The 22,259-nt window shown below is 41.4% G+C and overlaps 1 protein-coding gene across 4 annotated transcripts in view; it reads right to left on the reverse strand.

Annotated features, from left to right (window-relative positions):
- Positions 1-7,159: 7,159 nt before the first annotated feature.
- Positions 7,160-22,259, reverse strand: part of hipk2 (homeodomain interacting protein kinase 2) — an 83,623-nt gene continuing 68,523 nt past the window's right edge. The window contains exons 7-15 of one of the 4 annotated variants that reach the window (XM_042495598.1): positions 22,048-22,210; positions 19,768-19,993; positions 17,925-18,046; positions 13,458-13,585; positions 12,334-12,516; positions 11,872-12,192; positions 9,875-10,119; positions 9,591-9,751; positions 7,160-8,735 (exon numbers count right to left, since the gene is read on the reverse strand). In XM_042495598.1, coding sequence (XP_042351532.1) covers positions 8,274-8,735; positions 9,591-9,751; positions 9,875-10,119; positions 11,872-12,192; positions 12,334-12,516; positions 13,458-13,585; positions 17,925-18,046; positions 19,768-19,993; positions 22,048-22,210 — 2,011 coding nt within the window. In that variant the 3' untranslated portion in view covers positions 7,160-8,273. Of the gene's footprint in view, positions 8,736-9,590; positions 9,752-9,874; positions 10,120-11,871; positions 12,193-12,333; positions 12,517-13,457; positions 13,589-17,924; positions 18,047-19,767; positions 19,994-22,047; positions 22,244-22,259 lie in introns of all 4 variants that reach the window. The other 3 variants (XM_042495596.1, XM_042495595.1, XM_042495594.1) reach the window with 3 other exon arrangements.

Consider the following 22,259-nt stretch of genomic DNA (forward strand, 5'->3'; position numbering starts at 1 on the left):
GGTCGCTGGCTTTCATCTGACACTCTTTTGGTAACAGTTACCTTCTCCCGTCCTGAGGATTGGGTTAGTCCCGCCCCCCGGTTGATCTGATTAGTTTCTAATTTATCGACACCGTCTCTCATTGGCTGCACGTCGTTTCTGTCACAGTGGTTTTAAAAAATTAGGTTGGTTCTCCTCGACTGGCGTCTGCGGCTTCCACGGCAACGTTGCCTCATGCGATGATGCCATACTTAACAAGGTATACATCTAGAGATGCATATATCAATGTCAGCATGTTTACTGGCTGAATAGAGTTTACCTTTTCACGCTGTGAGGAAGCACAAAGAGTTAAATATCTGATCTATTTTCTGCAAGGATTCATTCATGTTCTGGTTGTTGCACTCCCGAGCCTTTTCATTTACAATTACATCAACATTTTTAAGCCTGTTTAAGCGCAGCGTGTTTGTGGTGAGACACAGTACAAATGCACTCTCCTTTTCTGTTATAATGCATGATTTCAGTCAGAAACGACATGCACCACATTGCAAAGAGCTTGCACTTTGGTGCATGCTGCAAACATCGTGCATAGCAAGGTTTTGTGGTTGAAAATAAATGGAGATGATCAACATAACCTAATCACGTCAGTGCCAGTTTGTAGACGTCAACATTTTGGTGCACACCGCCACCTAGTGGTATGACTAACGTTGCAGATGCAGATCAATTCTTTCTTTCAATTACTCCCAATTACCCTTTATTGAACATGTGGTAGGGAGGTGTAGATGGAGGTGTGTGTCATGGTATCATGGAAAAATAAATCCCAAAATGCTTATATTATTGATGACATGACTTGATATCTTATATTTTAAAAAAGCGTTTATGCATTCAATCTGTAATAGAACTAAGCACTGTATTGGAAACCTGTCATTTTAGGTATTTTTACTTAACTTGAGTATTATTGTCCTAGTTTATGCTACTTTTTTATTACTCCCATGCATTCAAGAGGTGTATGTCTACTTTTTACCTGGCTATACCTGGCTTTTACCTGGCTATAGTTGCATTTACAGATTCCGATTTTAGATTTTCAGATGCAAAAGACACAGCATGCTACGCTTATACAAAAAAAACCCTCAAGTACACAGGTGTCGATTTCAGGGGGACGCAGAGGAGACATCGAGCTCAATATTTTGAACATGTGCATTTTTCCACTCAACCATAATAGTAAGAGAGGACTTTTATTTTGACGTAATCAAAGGCATTTACACCATAAATTGACGCAAAAAGGCACAAATTGCTGCATAAAAATTGCCAGCATGAATGAAATTAAGTGCTGACTAATAACATTTTCTTTTATCAAAATGTTAATAATTCCTTTGCCTATTAACTGCGGGTAACACATTTCCATGATCTCTATCTAACACATTGTAATATTCAGTTCACACAGACCAATTTTTTTTTACTTTTGATTGTATAAAACTGACATGTTACCCTCACCAAAACAAATTTGTGACATAGATGTTTTAACATCTCCCCCCTACTCAGGGTCACTTCAGTAGAGTGTATAAATGAAATAAGAGAAAACACCTATGTGCATGACCTTTAAACATTAGAAAAATAAGTAATAATAATAATAATAAAAAAGAAAGATATTTTTATGTTATGATGATTGAAACCTGGATCTTTTTTTTTTTTTTTTTTGGTGCTGTATTCAAACACCTTTCAGAAATATGTAAACCTCTGAAACCTGAGCAAGGTTTCTTTTGAAAACATGGGGAAAAAGGCAATGAGCAACATTACAATAAATATTCTACAAATTGCAATGAAAGTATATACAAGTATATTTATATTTTTAGAGGAAGGCTAGGAAAAAATGTACGGAAAGTTATTGTAATTATCATAAAATCATGTATCAGAATAATATTTCTTAAAACACTTTTCTTATGTCATTTCCTTGTTTTTTTTTTACTTTGCTTTTTTCTTTATTTCGCTTTTACTTTCTCTCTCTCTCTCTCTCTCTCTCTATTATATATATATATATATATATATATATTACACACACACACACACACACACACACACACACACACACAACAGTACAGTAGAAAACATAAGACTGGTGCCGTCGTGACTTAACAGTTTAATGTAAATCCAAGACAAAGTGTGATTACATTTCTACACATATACAATATGCATATGTGAGCATACAAATTCTCATTAATAACTCGATTCACCTCGGAGACCGAAAAAATGATCAAAAGTAACAGTGAATAACAAGCTATAACATAGTTCACCACAACGCGAGCCCCTTCTCACCCTACAGTTAGTAAAGAGGACAATTAAAATAACTATATTCTTCTATTTGACGAAGCTGTTTGTCTGTTAAAATCCTCCTGTGAAATTTACAATGCTATCATTAGTTTTTTCGAAGCCTAATATAAATTCACTCCATTTTTCTACAACGAAAATGATTAAGAGAAGCACACAACATCATAATGGTAACACAAGCGCTTAGTAGCAAGTACTCAACTTGTTAGGAGGTTTAATTAATCCTTCTTCTTATTGTCATTATTATATTTATTTAAACATTCTATAAAGCCAGTAAAATATCCATTCTCATAACATACTTAATAATATTAGGCTAAGGAACAGGGTATACATAGAACGCTACGTCAACAGATTGAAATAATAAGACATCACACCCCGATAAACAAAAGTAAATAAGAAAAGACAGTTAACAGAGAAGTATACTAGCAAATACTGCAGCACACATTAGCTTTATCGACACAGAATGAGATTTTACACCATTGAGAAACCATACAGCAATGGACACAAAAAGGGGGTCAGGGTTTGATGCACTCTTAGGTCTTTAGAAAATGTAAATGAATTGATAAATTGCTTGCATGAAACTTGTTGTGCAAGTAGCTATTTGATGCATTATTGCGCTACTCTGATTCACATTTTTGAGAATGTACCAAAAGGGATTTGGACTTTGACATGACCTCTAGCTTTAGATTAATTATTTTGTAGTGTAAACAGGCTTTGAATGCAGCTTTGGTCTACCACTTCTAGATTTATTAACACCACAAAAATAACTATCTTTGGCTAAGAAATCTCTCTGAAAGTAAGATGTGGGGAAAGCTACATTTCTTTATGTAAAGTCGGATCAAAGATCTTGAATCACAGCAATTTGGGGATTTTAAGTGGTAGAAATTCTTGCCTGGTTTTACACAAATCAGAATAAACGTAGGAAAACAATTTTAAATCAGTTTTGGTTCTTAAATTCATACATCGTAATCACCTGACACCCTCTATCAGTGATGGCATCAAACCTTGACCACCTCACCCTGAATTCCCCCGAGGAACAGCCAGCAAAAGGAGCAGATCTCCTCAGTGAAAAATTAAAAAAACACAAAACATACACTCTCATCCAAAAGGGCTTTAAGAATGCTTGTGTAGATTATGAATTTCCTGGTGACAGAGAGTACATCAGCTCATGAGAAACCCCCCCACACCTGTTTCTAACCCCTTTGTACTTTGGGAGGCAGCTGAGACTTTGCCAAATAGTTTAAACTGTACAGGTGCATGGGTTGTCTATTCACTTCTTGCTGAGCACCATGTCACCTTAGAGGAGTTCATCTAAAGACTAATGTAGCACTGTGCGCCATAACACTCTCAGGAATGTTTCTCAGTGTTTCCAAAACTCCCAGAGGAGGAGTATTCATGATTTGAGCAAAGCTAAAAGTTTCTATTTTATAGGAGAATGCCAGGCTTCATAGAGAGTGAGACAATGCCTTATTTCATTTTCTCTAATTCAAATGTCACTTTAAAGGTCCAGCGTGTAGGAATTAGGGGAATATATCGGCAGAAATGGAATATAATATAAAAAGCATGTTTTCTTTAATGTATAATCACCGGAAAATAAGAATTCTTGTGGTTTTTGTTACCTTAGAATGAGCTGTTTATATCTACATTGAGGGCAGGTGCTCGTCCACAGAGATTGCCAAATTGCACTGCCATTTCTTTATTGTGGTCCAGAAAGGACAAACCAAACACTGGCTCTAAATGGAGCCATTCGCATTTTCACATCGGCCACCGTAGTTAGCGGCTTGCTGCCCGTCTCTGATGAGCCAAACACCACAAGGTTAGAAACACTGATTTGCAAGGTGAAATTGCTTCACTCAGTGTTTTTACAAGTTTAAATCAAAAGGGTCCATTTGTTTTGGAGAGGAGGAGATGACTCCAGATAATTCTGCTTTCTGTAAAAAAAACCCTAAACAATGAACACTGACAGATTCTACCTGGGAGAAGTTTCAGCTGGTTGCAATCTGCAATCGTCACCACGAGATGTCACTAAATCCACCTGAATCTTACACACTGGACCTTGAAACCTTTGGAGGTATTGTTGGTTATTTGGAAGGCAGTACTCTAACAGTAAAGTTGCAAGCTGGGAAGGCTATGCTTGATAACACAAAACATTTTTCACACTCTACATAAGCACATTTTGGTAATTGTAAGGTCACTCGATCTACGTTAATGCTCACATTTCTGATTCCCCTTTTTTATATAAACACAAAACATTGGTTATGTGAAACAGAGTAATAGACAAAGGTATCATACACATCAAGTCATTTCCCACAATGTTGCGCATACAGGGCTTCTCTTAATTTTCATTTGAGAAAATATTTGATTCCCCCTAATCGAGAGGAAAGTGGTAATTATACATTATTTCTCTCGTATGGGCTTTTGCTGGAGATCATATAATTATTGCATCATGCATGGCCACAAATGGTGTAGAAATCAAATGAACGGTCACTCACTGAGAAAGATCTAAAGCCATTTCAGATGTTGCAGGTCACATATTACATTCATTTTGTGCGGGCGACCATGGTTTTTAAAGGTATAGTTGGTACTTTTTTTTTTTTTGATTAATTCATTTTTACAGGTCATCTATTCCATGGCACGCTAATGTAAAACAATTTTTTTTTTTTTTTTTTTACAAATTTTCATACAACACCAATAAAGCTACAATATCAACAATGTAAAATAATAAGAAAAAAAACTGGCTTAACAATTTGGAGAGAGATTAGATAATTACTGATCATTCAACCATGACAGGGCGCAAGTGTGAGGAGTAATGACAGTAAAACAAAAAAAACTTTCAAAAAAGACTTCTCATAGTTGAATATCCAGATTCTAAACAAATTAATGAGTGTGCTGTATGCATTAAGTATGTTAAATCCTCCTAGTGTACATCGTATGCTTGTCCTCAAAAGCACTTGTTTAAAGATGAGACCAGAGGTTATTGCCTGTCTGCTCTAGTGGAGGATTGCTTGTAGTGCGCTGTGCTGTACACGAACGATCTGTTGAATTCTTTGGTGGGAGGAGCGAACAGGAGAAAACAAAAGTGTGACAACACCATCCCCGTGCTGATAGGAGAGGGGGACAGGACAGCAGTGTAGCATGGGTAACGCCAAATTCCCTCAAACAGTGGAATGTTTCAGTAGTCTGTCTCACAACAGAGGAGCTAAAAGACTTCAATGGAAAATCATCTCCCTTATGCCTGTGTGTGCTTAGGCCCCAATGACCTAGAGGAAACCAAGTAGATAAAATAAAACAACAGAACAAAGAAGAATGATGTAACCAGCAACGTACTATGTAATCACATCTTTAACTACCCGGACCCTGGGCTTGCATGCTGACGGGGAGTTGTGAGGGGGAAAAGTACCAGGATGACAAACAACTCCACGGCCCTTCAAGGGATTTTTTTAAAAAGAGATTGTTTTTCTGGCTGTGGCAAGCATCTGCCTATAAGGGCCCAATTGGATTATCATCAACTCGACACATCATCAGCAGTGCCGCAACACTTTACACAGGTGTACCCACCTCCACGGAATACTAAATATTACTGTACATCAACCCCCAGGTTACAAAATAGAAATGAGCCTGACATATAATAAAAACACACACACACACACACACACACACTCTGATAAAACATCCACAAGAATTATTGCAACAATCTCTAAAAAATAAACACAACATGTACTACAGCCATGTCAAAAAAAAGTTCAAGATGATGTTAAGTTAAAAAAAAAAAATCACTTCAAATGCAAGTACTATGGCATACCATGAAGGAGAGGGGGAAGGCCTACGTTCAAGAGGACAAAATGAACAGAGTATTTGTATCATTGGCTACGAGAAAAAATTAAATCAAGCAGCAAACACACAAAGCGACAGCCCTATTGGTTCTCTAAGTGTTCAGGTATCCTGTTCGGCTGGCGTGGCGATGTCTGTGGTGTACCCGGTTCGAAGACAAATGGACAGTGGCGACAAATTGTCCACAAGGTACCCTTCCAGGTGTACGCTGCGGCATTTCCCTTCTGTTCTGTTCTTGCAGCTCTCGAAACGCTAACCTCAACTTCCAATTACCTTTGCAGGAGAAACAAACATGACAACAACAAAAAAGATTTCAGAATTATAAGTGTGCATTCAGGTAAGGTAGTGCCCTCCTGCGGCTCCTACCGACCACCCGGGCTCAGTGTTACTATCAACCTGCTCAGTGCCAACTTGCTACCATTTTAGTCCCATTTAAGATAGAGAGATTCACCCTGCGCTCCGCAGTCCCTACCTAAACTGACCCTACGCTTTCAAACAGCCCCCTCACTCGCGCCTACACAGTATCTCTCTCGAACAACCCTCGATATTCTGCCTCATCTCCGCAGCCTGGCTATCACTAGGCTTCACAGAACCACTCTCATGGCAACAATCACTTTCTGTCAGGCCCTTCTCTCGGACTAGCTTTTAACCTTGAAAAAACAACCTCTAACATTGTACTGTAACTCCCTGTGCATGAAAACTGAGCTAATATCTCTGCTCCGTCATCACGATGCATGAATTATCTTGTGTGATTTAAAAAAAAAACAAATATATTCCAAACTAAAGCCACATTTTGGGTGATAGAGGTTTTACAGCTACAGCTATACTGTACATTGTCATATTTACATTAATATCCAGAGCAAAAATGTAACAAGAATTTATCTATGACTTTGGTAAGTACCCCAGGCAAGTTATCTCATGCACACATAATAAAACAGCTCAGCATGATATCGACTCTGACATTAATCATCATCTACAGAATGCTGTCATTAAGGATGTGAAACAGCAAGGGCTGAGCCTACACCTGGAAGAGAGCTACAACTGCCCCGACTAGGATGTCAAACCAGGAAAACATGTCTCTCTAAGTATAACTATAGTCTCTTGTGGCTTTCAGGATCCAAGCCAAGTAAACTGTGTCGTTATATCTGTAAGGCACTACGAGGGAACAATGGTCAGAACCGAAAGACTGAAGAGAGTTTTGAAGGAGGTGGACTACACACGCATGGCTGACAGTAGCACACACAGACAATCACGTTGTACATGCCTATGTTATTATAACCACTTTGTGCAATCACATTGAAAAAAGAGGAACAAATAAATCTATTGGTATCAGGAGAAAAAAAAAAACCTAACAGGTGCAGACTGCTACATTCTAAGAACGGGGCCCAGCTAAGACACCTAGCTAAAACTGAAGTATCGTCATTAAGGTGAAACATAAAGGAAAAAAAATATCTATAAATACACTAAAAAGTTTGTTGTCTTCTGTTGGTTATATTTCCAGAGGCCTCCTCAGCTGGAGAAGGTGGAGTGGGGGGAGGGGGAGTTGCCTCTCTTTTCTCCCCACACCATGAATGATTTGGAAATATTAAGACAGTTCAAGGCCATCAATATTTTTTTTCTTTGAAGAGCAGCAGGTTTCCGTATTTCACCTTCTCCCAAAATCTCCTTGGGATTCCAAACTTCCAGTCAGTAACCCCTGTTCAACAGTCACTTCCCAAATTTAAGAGGGGAAAATAAAAGAAAACAAAACCTCCACTGTCCCAAAAGGCCTGTTTCAAGCTTCCCTGTAAAACTAATGAGACATTACTTTCCTCATAAAGTAAAGCAAAGAATCAACAAATAAAAGCAAACACTGGCCCTTTCAGGAGACAAAAAAGAAAAAAAAAGAAAACATCTTCAACTGTACCCCTCTGAAATTCAACCCCATCTTTCCCTTCTAGAGAGGCTGATTTTTTTCTTTTTCTCTCTGTCGTTATATCTTCAAGTTACACGTGACAGTTTCATGAGGATTGCATGTTCCTCTGTCTCTGTTTATGTCTGAGGTCGAGGAGAGGGTGTTTCGACGGGGCTCAGGGCGGGCGGGTTCGGGGGCAGCAGCAGCGGCCCTGGGTCAGGCTCTCCAGTGTCAGTCAGTGTCTTCTCTAGAGGTAAGGGTACTGGTTGACCTTGGTGGGGCTCAGCGGGTATCCAGTGTAGACAGTGGAGGCGGGCGAAGCGCTGATGTAGGCCTGGTGGGCAAACTGGGCCTGGTACTGGCTGTGGTGCAAGGTGGGCGAGGGCAGCACACGGTGGCCCATGCTGACTGGGACCTGGTGAACGATGCTTGGTGGATAGCTTCCGTGCTGAACTGCGTGGCGCGCCGAGCCCTGTGACGCCACCAGGTGGGCCACGGTGCTGGTGGAGCCCAGAGCAGCAGGGGCTGTGTAGGTGTAGAGGTGGGGCTGGCTGGGTAGATGTGTAGCAGCCAGGTGTGGGTGGACGTTGCCTGTGTGAGAGGGGCTGTTGTGATGGAAGGAGTACGGGGCCTGAGTGGCGATGGTGGGGGTGATGTAGGCCTGCTGGCGCCGATGACCATTTCGCTCAGCTACCATATGCTGCTGGGCCTGAAAGAGGAGATGAGAGAAGGGCTTTTGGTTTTATTGCTCCTTAACTGTTGAATTTCCAAAAGAATGTTGAAAACTGTTGTTCATGGAAATCCTTATAGCCTCTAATATGATTGCTTAAAGGGACTGTTCACCCCAAAATCAAAAACACATCATTTTCCTCCTGCCTGTAGTGCTATTCATCAATCTTGATTGTTTTGGTGTGAGTTGCCAAGTGTTGGAGGTTTCGGCCGTAGGGTTGTCTGCCTTCTCTCCAATATAATGTAACTAGATGGCACTCAGCTTGTGGTGCTCAAAGCGCCAAAAAAACATTTGCAAAACTCAACACCAATGTCTCTTTCCAGAGATCATGACCCGGTTACTTAAGATGATCCACAGACCTTATTGTAAGCAGTTTAATATACAAACTATTTCCTTTCTACCAAACTACACCAGTCAACTCAAACTGTCTTTAAGTTTCTGAAGCATTTCACAAAACTTCTGGATAATGTTACACATGAATTATCAATTTTAAAGGAGTAGTTTGGCATTTTGAGAAATGCGTGTAATGACTTTCTTGCAGTGACTTGGATGAAAGGATCAGTATCATTCTCACCTTTCTTTTTTGTTACCTTTGGACAGAGCCAGACCACTTGTTTCCTCAGTTTCCAATCTTAATGCTAAACCAGGCTAACTAGCTGCTAGTGGTAGCTCCATATTTACCACGCAGACATGAAAAAGATTGAAAAAGGTTTCCCCAAAATAAGATATATATGTATACTATATACAATTATATTCTTCTAAGCCATGATCCTAAAAGATCTGAGGGTTTGTACACGTGTTCACATGCTGATGGTTACACAAGGCTCAGTATACCTGGCTGAGATTGAGAGGCTGCTGCTGGAGGGGGTGTGGCCCTGAGCGCTGCTGTCGATAGGACCCGCCTCCTGTCCCGCCCCCCGGTAGGTGATTATTGCCAGACACCACTCCATTGGAGGATTTGAACTTGTAAGCTGAATTCTGATGGCTCATTGAATCTGCGCAAGAGAGGATACAAGTTTAAAAGGTTGGGAGTCAGCAACTTTAATACCCAACAGCGTGATAGTTATTGGCTATGCATGAGGTTTTTGGTTACGAAAGAGTCTGTGATGGTGCTTCACCTGGCATCAGGCGCTCACACTCATTGGGGACCTCACTGTTCTGGGTTTTGAGAGGGGGAATGATAATGGTGCGTGGGTTCCCATTGTTGTAGTTGTCCAGGATGGTGGTCTTTGTGTCGTAGCTGTTGTTATTGGGGGCTCTGGACTCCACTGTGTAGGGGCTGTTGTTGCTGGAACAGTCGGAGTCGGGTGAATCGTGGACCGTCACGCAACTGATGACATTCTTCCGCTGCTTTGAAGATGAACTGGAAGAAACAGAAGAGGATAGTTAGTTGGAAATCAGTTTCAGTGTCATGGGTAAACTCAGAGCCACGAATATTATGTTACCATAAGGGCTGGCTTATTGGTAAAATGAAAAAAATGCATTTGTATCCTCTGTTTAACTGTACACTGCATGCTGCAGGCAAGTACAGACCCTGACCCATACAACGTGTGTCAACACATACTTCTGAGTTTTTTGCAGTTTGCTAGCTGGCCTTTCTTCTCTCTGTGATTGCTTTCTTTTTGTCTCAGTACAGCTTGTCACAGCACACAGGAGTTAGTTTCAGCACATCTTTTCTCTCATGCTGTCAAATGACTGTACAGTCATAATATTGTCAATATGCCTCTGCTACAGAAATGACCACTGGCCTTGGATGGCCTTGTTGGCATTTAACTACTTCAGATCAAATTACATTTATAGCTTCTCAGTCACAATGACAGTAAAATATAAAATAAAATGGCAGAAAGTTGGCCTCCTAGTGTTGCTGGTAATAGTGAAAATATGTTTCTAATCTGCTAATTTAAAGCGCTCAAAATGAAAGTCAAACTATATGTGGAAGTGTCCTTGGGCAAGATACTGAACCCCAATTTGAAATGTGCGTGTGAATATTCATCTGGTTAGCAGGTGGTGCATGATAGCCTTACATGTACTGTATATGAATGTGTGTGAATGAGTGAATGGTGCTTGTGTTGTAAAGTGCTTTAAGTCACTAAGAAAAAGCACTATATACTCTACGTGCAGTCCATTAAATGCAGTCCATGTCCCTGGGACAATAAAAAAAAGCACCTGTGACACAGAGACACAGTGTCTGGGTCAATTCTGGGACAGTAGAGGAGTGTCTCAAATCGAATTAAATGTCATTGAATGGGTAAGTAAAAGTAAAAAATGTGAGGTTACACCCCCAGGCAAGAGCTCTACGCTGTGTAACATAAAATCAGTCATAGAGAGAGATTCACATGATGGTGCAAAATCATACTCAAACTGCTGATCTGGCCCAACCAATGCTGAAAGGCAGCATGAGTGACTGAGTGAGAGATAGAAACTGATGGATTAGGGGACCATCAGTAAAGGGATGGTGATGAAAATGATGTACATATGCACAAAAAACAAATTGAACTAAATGTCAAACTAAGAAGCTGTTATGGTGTGAGAATTGGAGTTAAAAATAAAAATTCATCCGGTTTACTGTGATATATGTTCAAAGTGAGTGTATGTAAGTTTACATTGCTGTATGCCAATCAGAAACAGGTTTGTATTTTTGCAGTATAGTTTGCAGTGCTGCATTTATTGATCATTTAGTAATAAACAAGAAACAGTAACTCAACCAATGACAGAAAATAATGAAAACTGACCCGACACCCAGAGTGACCAATTTCTAAAAAATTCAAATATAATAACTACTAGCAGAACTTCCGTGGCAGACAAGGGATTTTAATAAAACTATATTTGCTGCGAAGAATGAAAAAAGAACTTCAACTTGGGACATTGATTGTCAAGCTTGGGACAGTTAAAAGAAGAAGAAGCAGAATTCAGAGCAGTCCTGGATGCACTGCATTGCCCTTTAGTGATGTAATGTGCTTGTTGTAAAAGTTCATATTGCAATAACAAGCCTGCAATAATTCTACCTCTACAGTAACATGACAAGCACTGCTAATCCCAAAGATCAACAAACTTCTTAGCTTGTATCAACTGAGCTAAACAGAACCTCATTAATCCTCTAAAACCCAGAACTGACCTGTTTTGTTTGTGGTCATCTTCCTCATCTGTGTCGCTGCTGATGGTGATGATGCTGACTGCGGGGCTGGGCGTGTCGGGGATGATGATGGTCTGTCTGGGGACGTGGTGCTGGTGCTGATGGTCGCGGGTGGTGCTGGAAGCCTGCTCTGCCTCGTTAGTCCCCCACCCACCACCCCCACAGCCCTGCGGGGGCGGGCAGTTGGAGGCTGAGCCGTTCTGTAGCACGGCACAACGTGGAGGCGTGTTCTCCTTCACCCGCTTGGAGCGCTGCGGTGACAGCACCGCCTGAGAGGAGGACACCTCATAAGCTGACATGTTCCTTTTAGAAAGACAAAGAAGACGATGTCACACAGGGGGCAAAACACACAGATGCTGAAGTCAATCAAAAGCTTCATCTTTTTTGTGATGTTAGCCGCCAGTAGGATGATAAATCTTATGAGTCACAGGAGTGTTTGTGTACCTGGCAGACATCTGGTGCTGTTTGTTCTTTTTGGAAGAGGAGTTGTTATTAGTTGAGGGCTGCCTCATTACATGTGCCACTCCAACATTGAGGGTCTGGTTGGATGGGAGTGTGACGTGGCCAGCCAACAAGGCTGGCTGCTGCATGATGGGATTATAATGGCTGCCATGAGGATGGGAATTCCTGTAACATAACACAGTTTTATGTCACCACAAAATTCTGAAAAACTCTGGTATAATCAAAGCCAACATTGGTGAAGAAAAAGACAGACAGGAGAAGCTATTTCCCACAGAAGCCAGCGGGTGGCAGCAGCTTACTTTTCTAAAGAGGACCAAAGGACGAGAGGGAACAAGTGAGGGAGAGAGCAAAGAGGGAGGGCAGAGGAGCTGACACCAGCAGCTGTGGAGCGATAGCTCTGCAGAGGAAGTGCGACACTTTCCCGATTGTCTCTCTGAGGACAACAGAGCTGCCACTGGACAGGAGGGGAGGGGAGAGACTGGGAGGTGGGTGTCTGGTCACAGATGGACAGCTCAGAATGGATCCGAGCATACGTGGCCCCAGCAGTCCTTCCGCATACACATTATATACCTGCATCCTCCTTATCTCCGTGCAGATCGCCCTCTCCCATCCATCCATCTATTTATCGAGTCATGGCAGTGACAGGTTATACCAGACATGATGTCTCTGCATGTACACATATCCCATCTCCCAGAGGTGGAGCTGCTCTTAAAAAGCACCAGTGTCCGCGCAGGGACAATGATTCATCGAAGATAAAGGACATGCTGTCATGGAGGTACAGGCTCCTCGGTCAATCAGTCTTATACCATACCATCTTCCTATAGCACATTTTGACCTATAAAAACCATAAAACCACAGCTGGCCTCTAAAATCAATTTATCTGACCTGCCTTACCGACTTGCACCCTATGTTATGTGTATAAACTTGATTTCTCAAAGTGCTTTGTTTTGGAGCTTTAAAGAGGTGCACGTCAACTTGTTAGATTTATTTATCCAGCTAAATCCTCGTTTGAAGAACTCAGGAATGTGTAGGCCACAATATCAAGACATCAATAAAAGGTTAAGAGCGGCTGGGAGAAAAGAGAGAAAGAAAGCAGAGTTGCTCACCTCCAGTTGGCGAGAGGTTGTGTGCTGCTCATGGAGTCGGGGATGACAGTGGCATGCTGGACCGAGGTGTGGGTGAGCTGCTGCCAGGCTGGAGGCAGCAGGATCTGCTGGGTGCCGCTGGGCCAGGCCTGCTGAGGTAGGAGCACACAGAGTAGGGAAAAACAAAGGGGAGGAGAAGACGAAAAAGTAGAAAATAAAAGGACAGGAAGAGAAGATACAGAGAAACAATTAGCTGCCATGTAACAAAGCATCCATATTTTATTCATGTGCTTTATGAAGCCTGTCATGGGATTGAAAAATACCCATGATTGAGTCTTCTAATTTAACCGATTCAAATCCCAATTATTTCACACACACACACACACACACACACACACACACACACACACACACACACACACACACATGCACGCACACAAACACACATATATGGTGGATTTCTACTCTAAATACACTCATAAGTCATTAGCATTTTTTCAATGTTTTTTGTCTATTCCAATGGACAAAGAATCTTTGCACAGAAATTCCTCAATAGTAGAAATGACAATAAGTTATCGGACCTTTCTGGAAGAAAAAAAAAAGAAAAAAATGTGAGATTATTTAGTTTTCATGAATTATTAACTAAAATTTAAGTTATAGTTAAAAAAAACATTGCATATATATTTTGTATTTTATTTTTCAACACAAGATGAAAAATATCCTTGAAATATCCTACATTTTTAACTAAGATTTACAATAAGCTGATTGTATCAAAATCACATGTGAACAGTATTTCACTATCCTTTTTCCAGGTGTCCCTCAGATCTGTCATCCATTTCAATGGACGGATATATCTGAAAAAAGAACTATAAGTCTTTCATATATTTTAACAGGTATCTGAAAAAGTAAAAATATGCATTAAAAATAAACACTAAAAAAATGTTTAAACACAAATTATGTACTTTAACAATATGATTTATAGACTGAAACACCTTGCGCTTCCTCCTTGCCTCATGGTTGGCCATGTTTGTTAAAAAAAAGGGGGCGCGGCTCTACTGCAGTCCACTTAAGATGATGTGGAACACTGTGATTGGCTTATAGTCATCCCATCAAGTCTGTGCATTTGAGTGAGGTCAAATGACAGTAATCCTGATCTAGACATACTAGAAAAGTTATGTCCATTGGAATGGACAGCGATCTGAACAGGTCAAACATTATAAATGCTTTAACAAAGGGTACTCGTCGAACTTGGCTGATTAGTTGTAGTGTGCTGCGATGAATTACAGCATCTCTTTAAAGATGTACAACAGCTCCGTCCTTTTTCTGCACATAGATGAGTGACTGCATGTGTTAGTGCGATTATGTGTTTGACTTGAGTCAAATATCAACCTATGTTCTAATTAAATCCATGGGCCTATTCAAGCTGCTGTGAAAGAGGCTACTTTGTATTTCTGATGCAGAACAGAAGGACTATCCAGCATATGCCCCAAGATGTGCCAAGATGTGTCTGTGTGCATGCATGCCCCGAGCGTGTTTGTGTTAGTGTGTGTAACCCTAATAGTTTAATGCAGTTCTATTGATTAGCACTTTAATGTCAGGGCTAATGAATTGTTCCTTTAATACCATTTGCACATCTATTTACAACAGCATCAGTATGTGCTGCAGCACGCACACGTTTAAATAGAGGAGGAGAAAGACACAGAGGAGAGGAGAGAAAGGCACCATACAAAATGCAAAGCAGATAATCTGTGCATATGCTACGGTGACTTTATTTTTACCTTTATCTTTTGACTTTATCTTAACTTGTATCTATGTATTCACATATTTGCTTTGCTCTGTCTGTTTCCATTACGTTCTGACACAAAGTAGCTGTTCTCTTCTGTATTCTGGCTGCAGGCTTGTGGAAGTTGAATGTTTTTTTTTTGTCTGAGGCAGGTTGCAAAGTCCAAACCAACCAGCCTGTGGTTGAAGTGCTGCAGGGGGGCATCTGCAGGCCAGCACAGCTGCCTTGTCTGTGCACTGATGACTGACATCTCTAATGGAACATTCTGGAGCTGGAGATGGTCTTTACATCCAAGACCACATCCAAGGCCTTTTATCAACATGCCATTAAGAGACTGTAATACATCCATCCATCTCCCTCTCCTCCTCCTCCTGCCCGCTCTATCTCCATTCCCGGCACTCCACATGCCTCTCTCACTAGGCGTCTGCGTTGTATAACCAGCCTGTCTGCCCTGAAATGCTAACCCAGTTAAGGGGCCGTTTTCTTTTTTTCTCAGTGTATACCATCACTATCAGCGGCCCACCGCCTCCCACCTCGACCTACACTCCCTGGGTGAAAACCCTTTGTCACCTCGGGGCTTTGAAAGCCCCAGCTCTCACTCCCCAATTGTTTCCACATTTTCTGCATTCCTGCTCCAGATAAAGGTCCTGCTGGTTTCCCTGCCTCTCTGCTTAGAGCCTCCTTCACTCTGCCCCCTCACCGCACACCCGGGGAGCTTGGGGCTGAACTTGCATGGGTCCAAAGTGGGCAAAGGGTGCGTGGGTGAAGGCGCAGGTGGAGAGAATGCAACCAAGAGGCAAACAACACCTCAGCCAAGCCTGTGAGACCTCCCACCGTAAAGGAATAAACACATAAACACACACACACACACACACACCACACACCCAGTTATTAGGTGTGCTGCTCGCTGGCCTATATAAACCATCTGGTTGCGTTAACTATTGCCTGTCTTTGTTTAACATGTGTACAGACAGAGGTACCTGCAGCGCATGGCAGCAATGTGTGATCCATACTTAACACATCATGTCATTTGCATTTTCCTTAAGCCTTTGAAACCTAAGCAGATTAGTTTGATTTCTTTAAAAAAACATGGGACGCAGGAAATGAGCAATTTAAAGATAAATAACCTAAAAATTAGCAAGAAATTAGGAAAATGTTACAGGAAAATCATCTGAAAATGGCCAAAAAAGAGAAAGTAAAAGACACAAAGTAAAAAAAAAAACACAAGGAAATGACCTGAGAAAAGTGTTTAAAACTTTTAATAATTCTGTACTATGATCTTAAATATATAAATATGATAATTATGATTATATCTTTCTGGACATTTTTGTCCTAGCCTTTCTTAAACATATATCTAAAATTAATACAAAGTTACAAGAAAATTACCTGAAAATTAGCACAAAAAAGGAGGGTCAAAAACAAACATAAAAACAAATGAGGAAATTACCTTAAAGTGCTAAAAATATTATATATTCTGTAACATATTTTAAATATATATTACTAATCATCACTAATATATTTTCTAGACATTTTCCAACTTTTTTGATAATTTTCTAATTTTTTAATTCTTTCTTCCTCTTCCTTTGATTAGATTAATTTTCAGGTTGTTTTCTTGTCACCTTCTACCAAAATTCTGCCTTTTCATTGCCTTTTGCTATGCTTTTGAAGTGAATAAACCATTGTCTATCCAGGTTTCAAAGGGTTAGTTAGACATAGATGTCTTATGTTATTTTGCCTCTGATGGATCCATCATATCCATGGATCTGGTCATGTTGTGAATTCTCTGGTCATGCATCCAAGCTTCCCCCTGACCTCCCAGGATCCTCTGAGGCCTGTAATTTGGAGCGCCTGACTTGGAAGCAGCCCTGGAGCTAATCACCATTTGGTATCTGACAGATTAACCCGCCACTGAAACACAGGCGTGTGCACACACACACAGAATCTTTGCTGCCTGTCTGCCTGCCTACTGCATGATTAACTGGAGATAAGGGAACGCTTCAAACTCCCTGGATTCACAGGGATATTTAAAGCCTTCATGGAAATTTCCATAGGGAAAGAGGTGGTGTGGTGATGGAAGTGGTCTACAGTGTGTGTGTGTGTGTGTGTGTGTGTGTGTGTGTGTGTGTGTGTGTGTGTGTGTGTGTGTGTGTGTGTGTGTGTGTGTGTGTGTGTGTGTGTGTGCGCGCGCGCGCGTGTGTGTGTGCGTGCGTGCGTGTGTGTAAAGAGACTGATGCATAGTCACTCTCTGTTACTTCCAACAACTGTATATTAGCAGCTAAAGCTCCAGCTCCACTGTGCAGACTCCGGTGAAGGCCTTCTCTGTGTGAAAGGCTCCTGCCTTTGTGTGCATCAGACCGTAGCAGCCTCCAGGAGAGCGGGACAGCGGAGAGAGAGAGAGAGAGCGAGGGGGAGAGAATAAGAGGAGAAAGAGAGAGAGAGGCAGGGAGCAGTGCACAGGAGAGCTTGGCCTGAATGCACTCAGGAAAAAAAAAAAAACAGCTGCCAGCAGGGGCAGGGTCACGAACACTGAGTGATTTCCAGCCTCTATCGATAGATACTATTCTTAGTGAAGGCTTATGAAAAAAAAAAAAAAAACATGGGATGCAGAGAGCTTTGTTTGAGCAGTTCAAAGTCTGATAGGCAAAGTTATTCTTCAGACCCCCAAAAAACTCTATTAGTCCCTTTCTCTGTGATACTCTTCCTACCTGTGTAAGCAGGCCAGGTTGGATCTGCAGAGGCTGGGCACCAGGGGCCTGCGTCACTATGGGAACAGCATTCTCCATCCGCACAGAGTAACTGGTGTGCTTGGAGGGGGACGCCTGCAGCCCTGTGCACAAATAAATCACACATACCAGAGGATGTAAATAAATAAGTACAGCAACATCGTCACTCATTAACATCACGCTGTCTGCAAAATTCAGAGCGAGAGATCACATAACGCGTTATATGTGCACGCTTATTTATGTGCATTCAACAGATGTCAAAACCCCTCTGCTATGCTCCAATATAGTAACAGTGCTTAGAAAAACAAAAACAGTAGTCATGGCAATAGGATAAAACCAGTTTCTAATAATGGATTTCTTTTAACACTCATTCCATAAAGAGAATAAATAAACAGCCTTAGAGCTCTTCTGCCCTCCCTGTGCAAACACAGAAGAGACAAACAAGGGGTGAATAAGAATTACATATATTAGATATTAAATTTCCTTCCAAATGATTAATTGCATCAAGTTATCATTGAATCGTTTGTATGGTACGATTGACTCTACCTGTGGGGTGCTCGGCTAAAGCTGCAAAACAAAAGAACCAAGGAGTGTCTGTGCACGGTGATAGAACTAATATAGTGCTGCATGTATGGTACCTGATATATGCTGTTTAATTGGGGTTTATTTTTATGTTAAGGCCTGTTCGAGTGCAGGTGCTGGGATTTTATGTTTTGCACTTTTAAGGACTTTTTTAATGCCACTCAGAATGGGACTTAAGACCAATTTTACAGTAAGTAAAATTGAGTCAAAAATGTTATAATAATTACTTAGGGTTAGAGACAATTTTGCCAAAATGTTCATTGTAACATAAACTGGGAAATAAGTTTGCATTTGTTGGGTTTGTTTTGCTGATTTTTTCTTTCTCACTCCGAATGTGGGATTCCACTGTCTTGATTCCCATCATGCCGAGTTTCAAGAAATGTTTGTGTATTCAGCAAGTATCGTATGCATTCATTGTCTTCTACCAGCTTCAGCCGTGCTGCAAAATCTCTTTAAATAGCCAATTTTTGTTGTATCTGCACTTTCCCATGTCGTTTAGGGTAGAGTGACAGCTAGCTAGCAGACAGACAATCCTCTGCTCTGAACATCCTTGCTGTACATGTAGGCATTGTTGGTTTGGTTATCTTGATCCCGGTGACACTGGTGCAAGAGGCAATTCGTAAATGATTTCAAAAAATAGATTTTGTCAGTTATTTTGAGATTCTAAAATGCAACATCAAAAACAGCAATTAATGTAATCTCATTTCATAGCATCTTTAAAATTCTCTAAAATTTGATTTAAGACATTTTAATACAAATTAGGTCTTAGTTTTAAATTAAATTAAATTCAATGCCTTTTAAAGGCCCTGACACACCAAGCCAATGGTTAGCCGTCTCAGCGGGCCCATCAGTGAATTAAATCGCTCTGATGAAAGTTCAGCTCAGCCAAGAGGGAGTGAGGTCCAAATAACCTTGTTATAAACTGGCTTACTGGCATCAAGACAGTCTTCCTGTTTCTGTTTTTGAATGGTGATGACAGTCAACGGCCGCCTGTTGGTATGAAGGGGTATTTTCCTTCCAAGCCGGTTCAGAGTACACGTGCTTGTTGGAAGTCGGTTGCAGTCTTTGTGGTGTGTTTATGTGCAACTTTTAGGCACAGGGGACGTGAGGCTACGCCGCAGGTGGTTTTCATTGCTGCTGCTGATGTCAGTTTGGTGTGTAGTGGCCTTAAGACTTTTTAACAATCCACAGGAACCCTGCTTTTATTCACACTAATATACACTGACTGGTCAGACCTCCTTACCTTGGAAGCCAGGTGGGCAGACAATGAGTGCCTGCTGGAAGGGGTCGGGCCGGGCGGCGCAGAGCTGAGGAGCCCCCGGCTGCAGGGGCATGCTCCTCTGGGCCACAGCTGCCATGGAGGCAGCGGAGGGCTGATAGAGTGCAGATTGGTAGTTTAGTATGGAGACATCAGGACTTGCAAAGGAAAGGGTGGCATTGCTGGTGGAGGAGGGAACCAGGTTGGTGGCCTAAAGGAATGATGGGACCAAAATAAAAATCATGACAGTGGAGGTACTGATGGGAATAACAGGGGAAGTGGAAGTGCTCCGATGAGGGAGGGAGGGTTGAACAGCAGGCATGACAAAAACAGAAAGATATCCTAACAAAACAACACGCACATAAAGATGCAAAACAACACGGAGATCAAGATAAGATGGATGGTTGGGGCATCCATCAATGATGAGAGCCGATGGAAGAATAAGGAAATTGGAGTACTGATTTGAACGTGTCTTAAAATATGCGAATTGTTGATTTGATTAATTAGAGGGAGGGAAAGATGCAATCAATGCTACAATTCTTAGAATAATCAACCATCAATGAGTGAAATGCCACCGGATGCACATTTAGAATGAGATTTTAATAATTTTGTATCAAACTAACAAACAAACCTTTCTTCTTTGCACTATAATAATGTGCTGCTGGTGACAATATACTGAGCATGAATTTATTATGTCTCAGCAAATAATTTAGCAAATTCAACAGCGAAATAAACATCTCCCTTATTATGCAGCTTAAATGACAAGTGTTTAAGTCATGAGGAGATCATATTACAGGACTGTTTAAATGTAAATGCTAGAGAATTATAATGAGCCAATATAATGAGCTGCAGCAAAACTTGACATTTCATGTCACAGCTTCACTATCTAACCTCCAAATCAATATGCCTGACAGGAGTAATATTTCACAGCCAAGAGGCATTCTATGATTATGTAAGCTTAGGTAACTCCAGCACGTCTTGACCATTAATAAGACATGAAGAATACTCAGAGTGCCCGGGAACATCCTAGATACAAACAAATGCTTTTAAGAGACACCGTTTGCTTGGCTCGTAAGTAGTATTTGCTCCACGAGACACTGTCTAATTTTAGCCTTTTCATTAAGCGCACACAGGGGTGGGAGGGAAACACAGAGACAGCTCTTTCATTTTTCATTTGCTCTCTTTAGCGTGTTCGATGAACACCAGGGGAGGGAACATAATCAATACGGCACTGTGGCATTCATCATAAACAAGCACGGAAGCAGCAGAAAAAAAAACAAAAAAACAAAGATGCATTCCAGCCTTGCAAATGAATCGAGCTGAATAAATCACTAACTTAAGTCTGTCTATATGCCCTGAGAGCTGGGCGCAGAAAAGACAAGCTGAGGGAATGTTAATCCATTTAAATCACAGCAAGATGGGGTTTTTGTCGCATGCTACACAGTGTGAGCTGGCTCGATATAGTTGGTGATAAAGAACTCTGTTTACTAAAGAGAGGGGAGGGGAGAGGGGAGAGAGCGGGAGTTGTAACTAAGCACAATCTGGAAAAACCTTGCAACACGACGCTCGGTGATTCCGGCATAAGCCAAAAGTCAGCAGTTTCGATTCACAGAGCGTACGGGGAACGAAAGCGGTAAAGCACCACAGGCTCAACCCCGGGAAACGGGAGGAAAGAGGAGAAGACAGAGGAGGACAGGAGTGAGAGGAGGGGAAAAAGTGAGAGGAAGCCTGGTAAAGGGATTCTTAAGGCCTGAAAGCCCCAGAATGCAAGGCAAGCAGGAAGTGGGGCTTGTCATGTGTGTAATCAGCACTTTGTGACAATCCCACAGGACCTGGGGCACAGACAGAAATGCAGGCAGACAGATATACATGCAGCAAGGCAGAATGGCAGGCAAGTAAGCATGGAAACGTGCAGACAGACAGGAAGAACGGACACAAGGAAAAAAATAGAACAAAGACAAAAAACAGCCGCTCATGGGCTGCTGAGCTGTTAAACCACTGACAGTTGGGCGTTTAAAACACGATTATTTGGTTAGGACAGCACTTCAATGGGTACATAAAGAAGATAGGTCTTTGGTATTGTTGCTTGAGGGTTTCAGCTCGACTTGTGATACATATAGTTTTACATGACACATATTCCAAACTTGCATCTGTGCTGCTTTCCTTTTTTTTTCAATGGGAATGCAGTAAACACTCTGCATACAAGTTCTCTATCAGTGGTTTTTAACTGCAAACTGATGACTGAGATTATTTTTTGAGTCTTACCTGGCTGTGCACAGTGTTCAGCTGGTTGTTGAAGGTCATGGTAAGGTTGGTGGAGGTGCTGGGGGCCACGTGGGTGATAAAGGGCGTCTTGCTCTGGTTGACTGTGTCGTACATGTTGACACGACGCTTACAGATCTCCATGTTTTGGAAGCACGACTTCACACTGCACGGACGGAGAGAGGAAGAAGGAATGGGTCTAATGACAGAAGCAA

This window comes from Plectropomus leopardus, chromosome 11 (assembly GCF_008729295.1).
Source record: "Plectropomus leopardus isolate mb chromosome 11, YSFRI_Pleo_2.0, whole genome shotgun sequence".
In the NCBI taxonomy this organism is placed as follows: Eukaryota; Metazoa; Chordata; class Actinopteri; order Perciformes; family Serranidae; genus Plectropomus; species Plectropomus leopardus.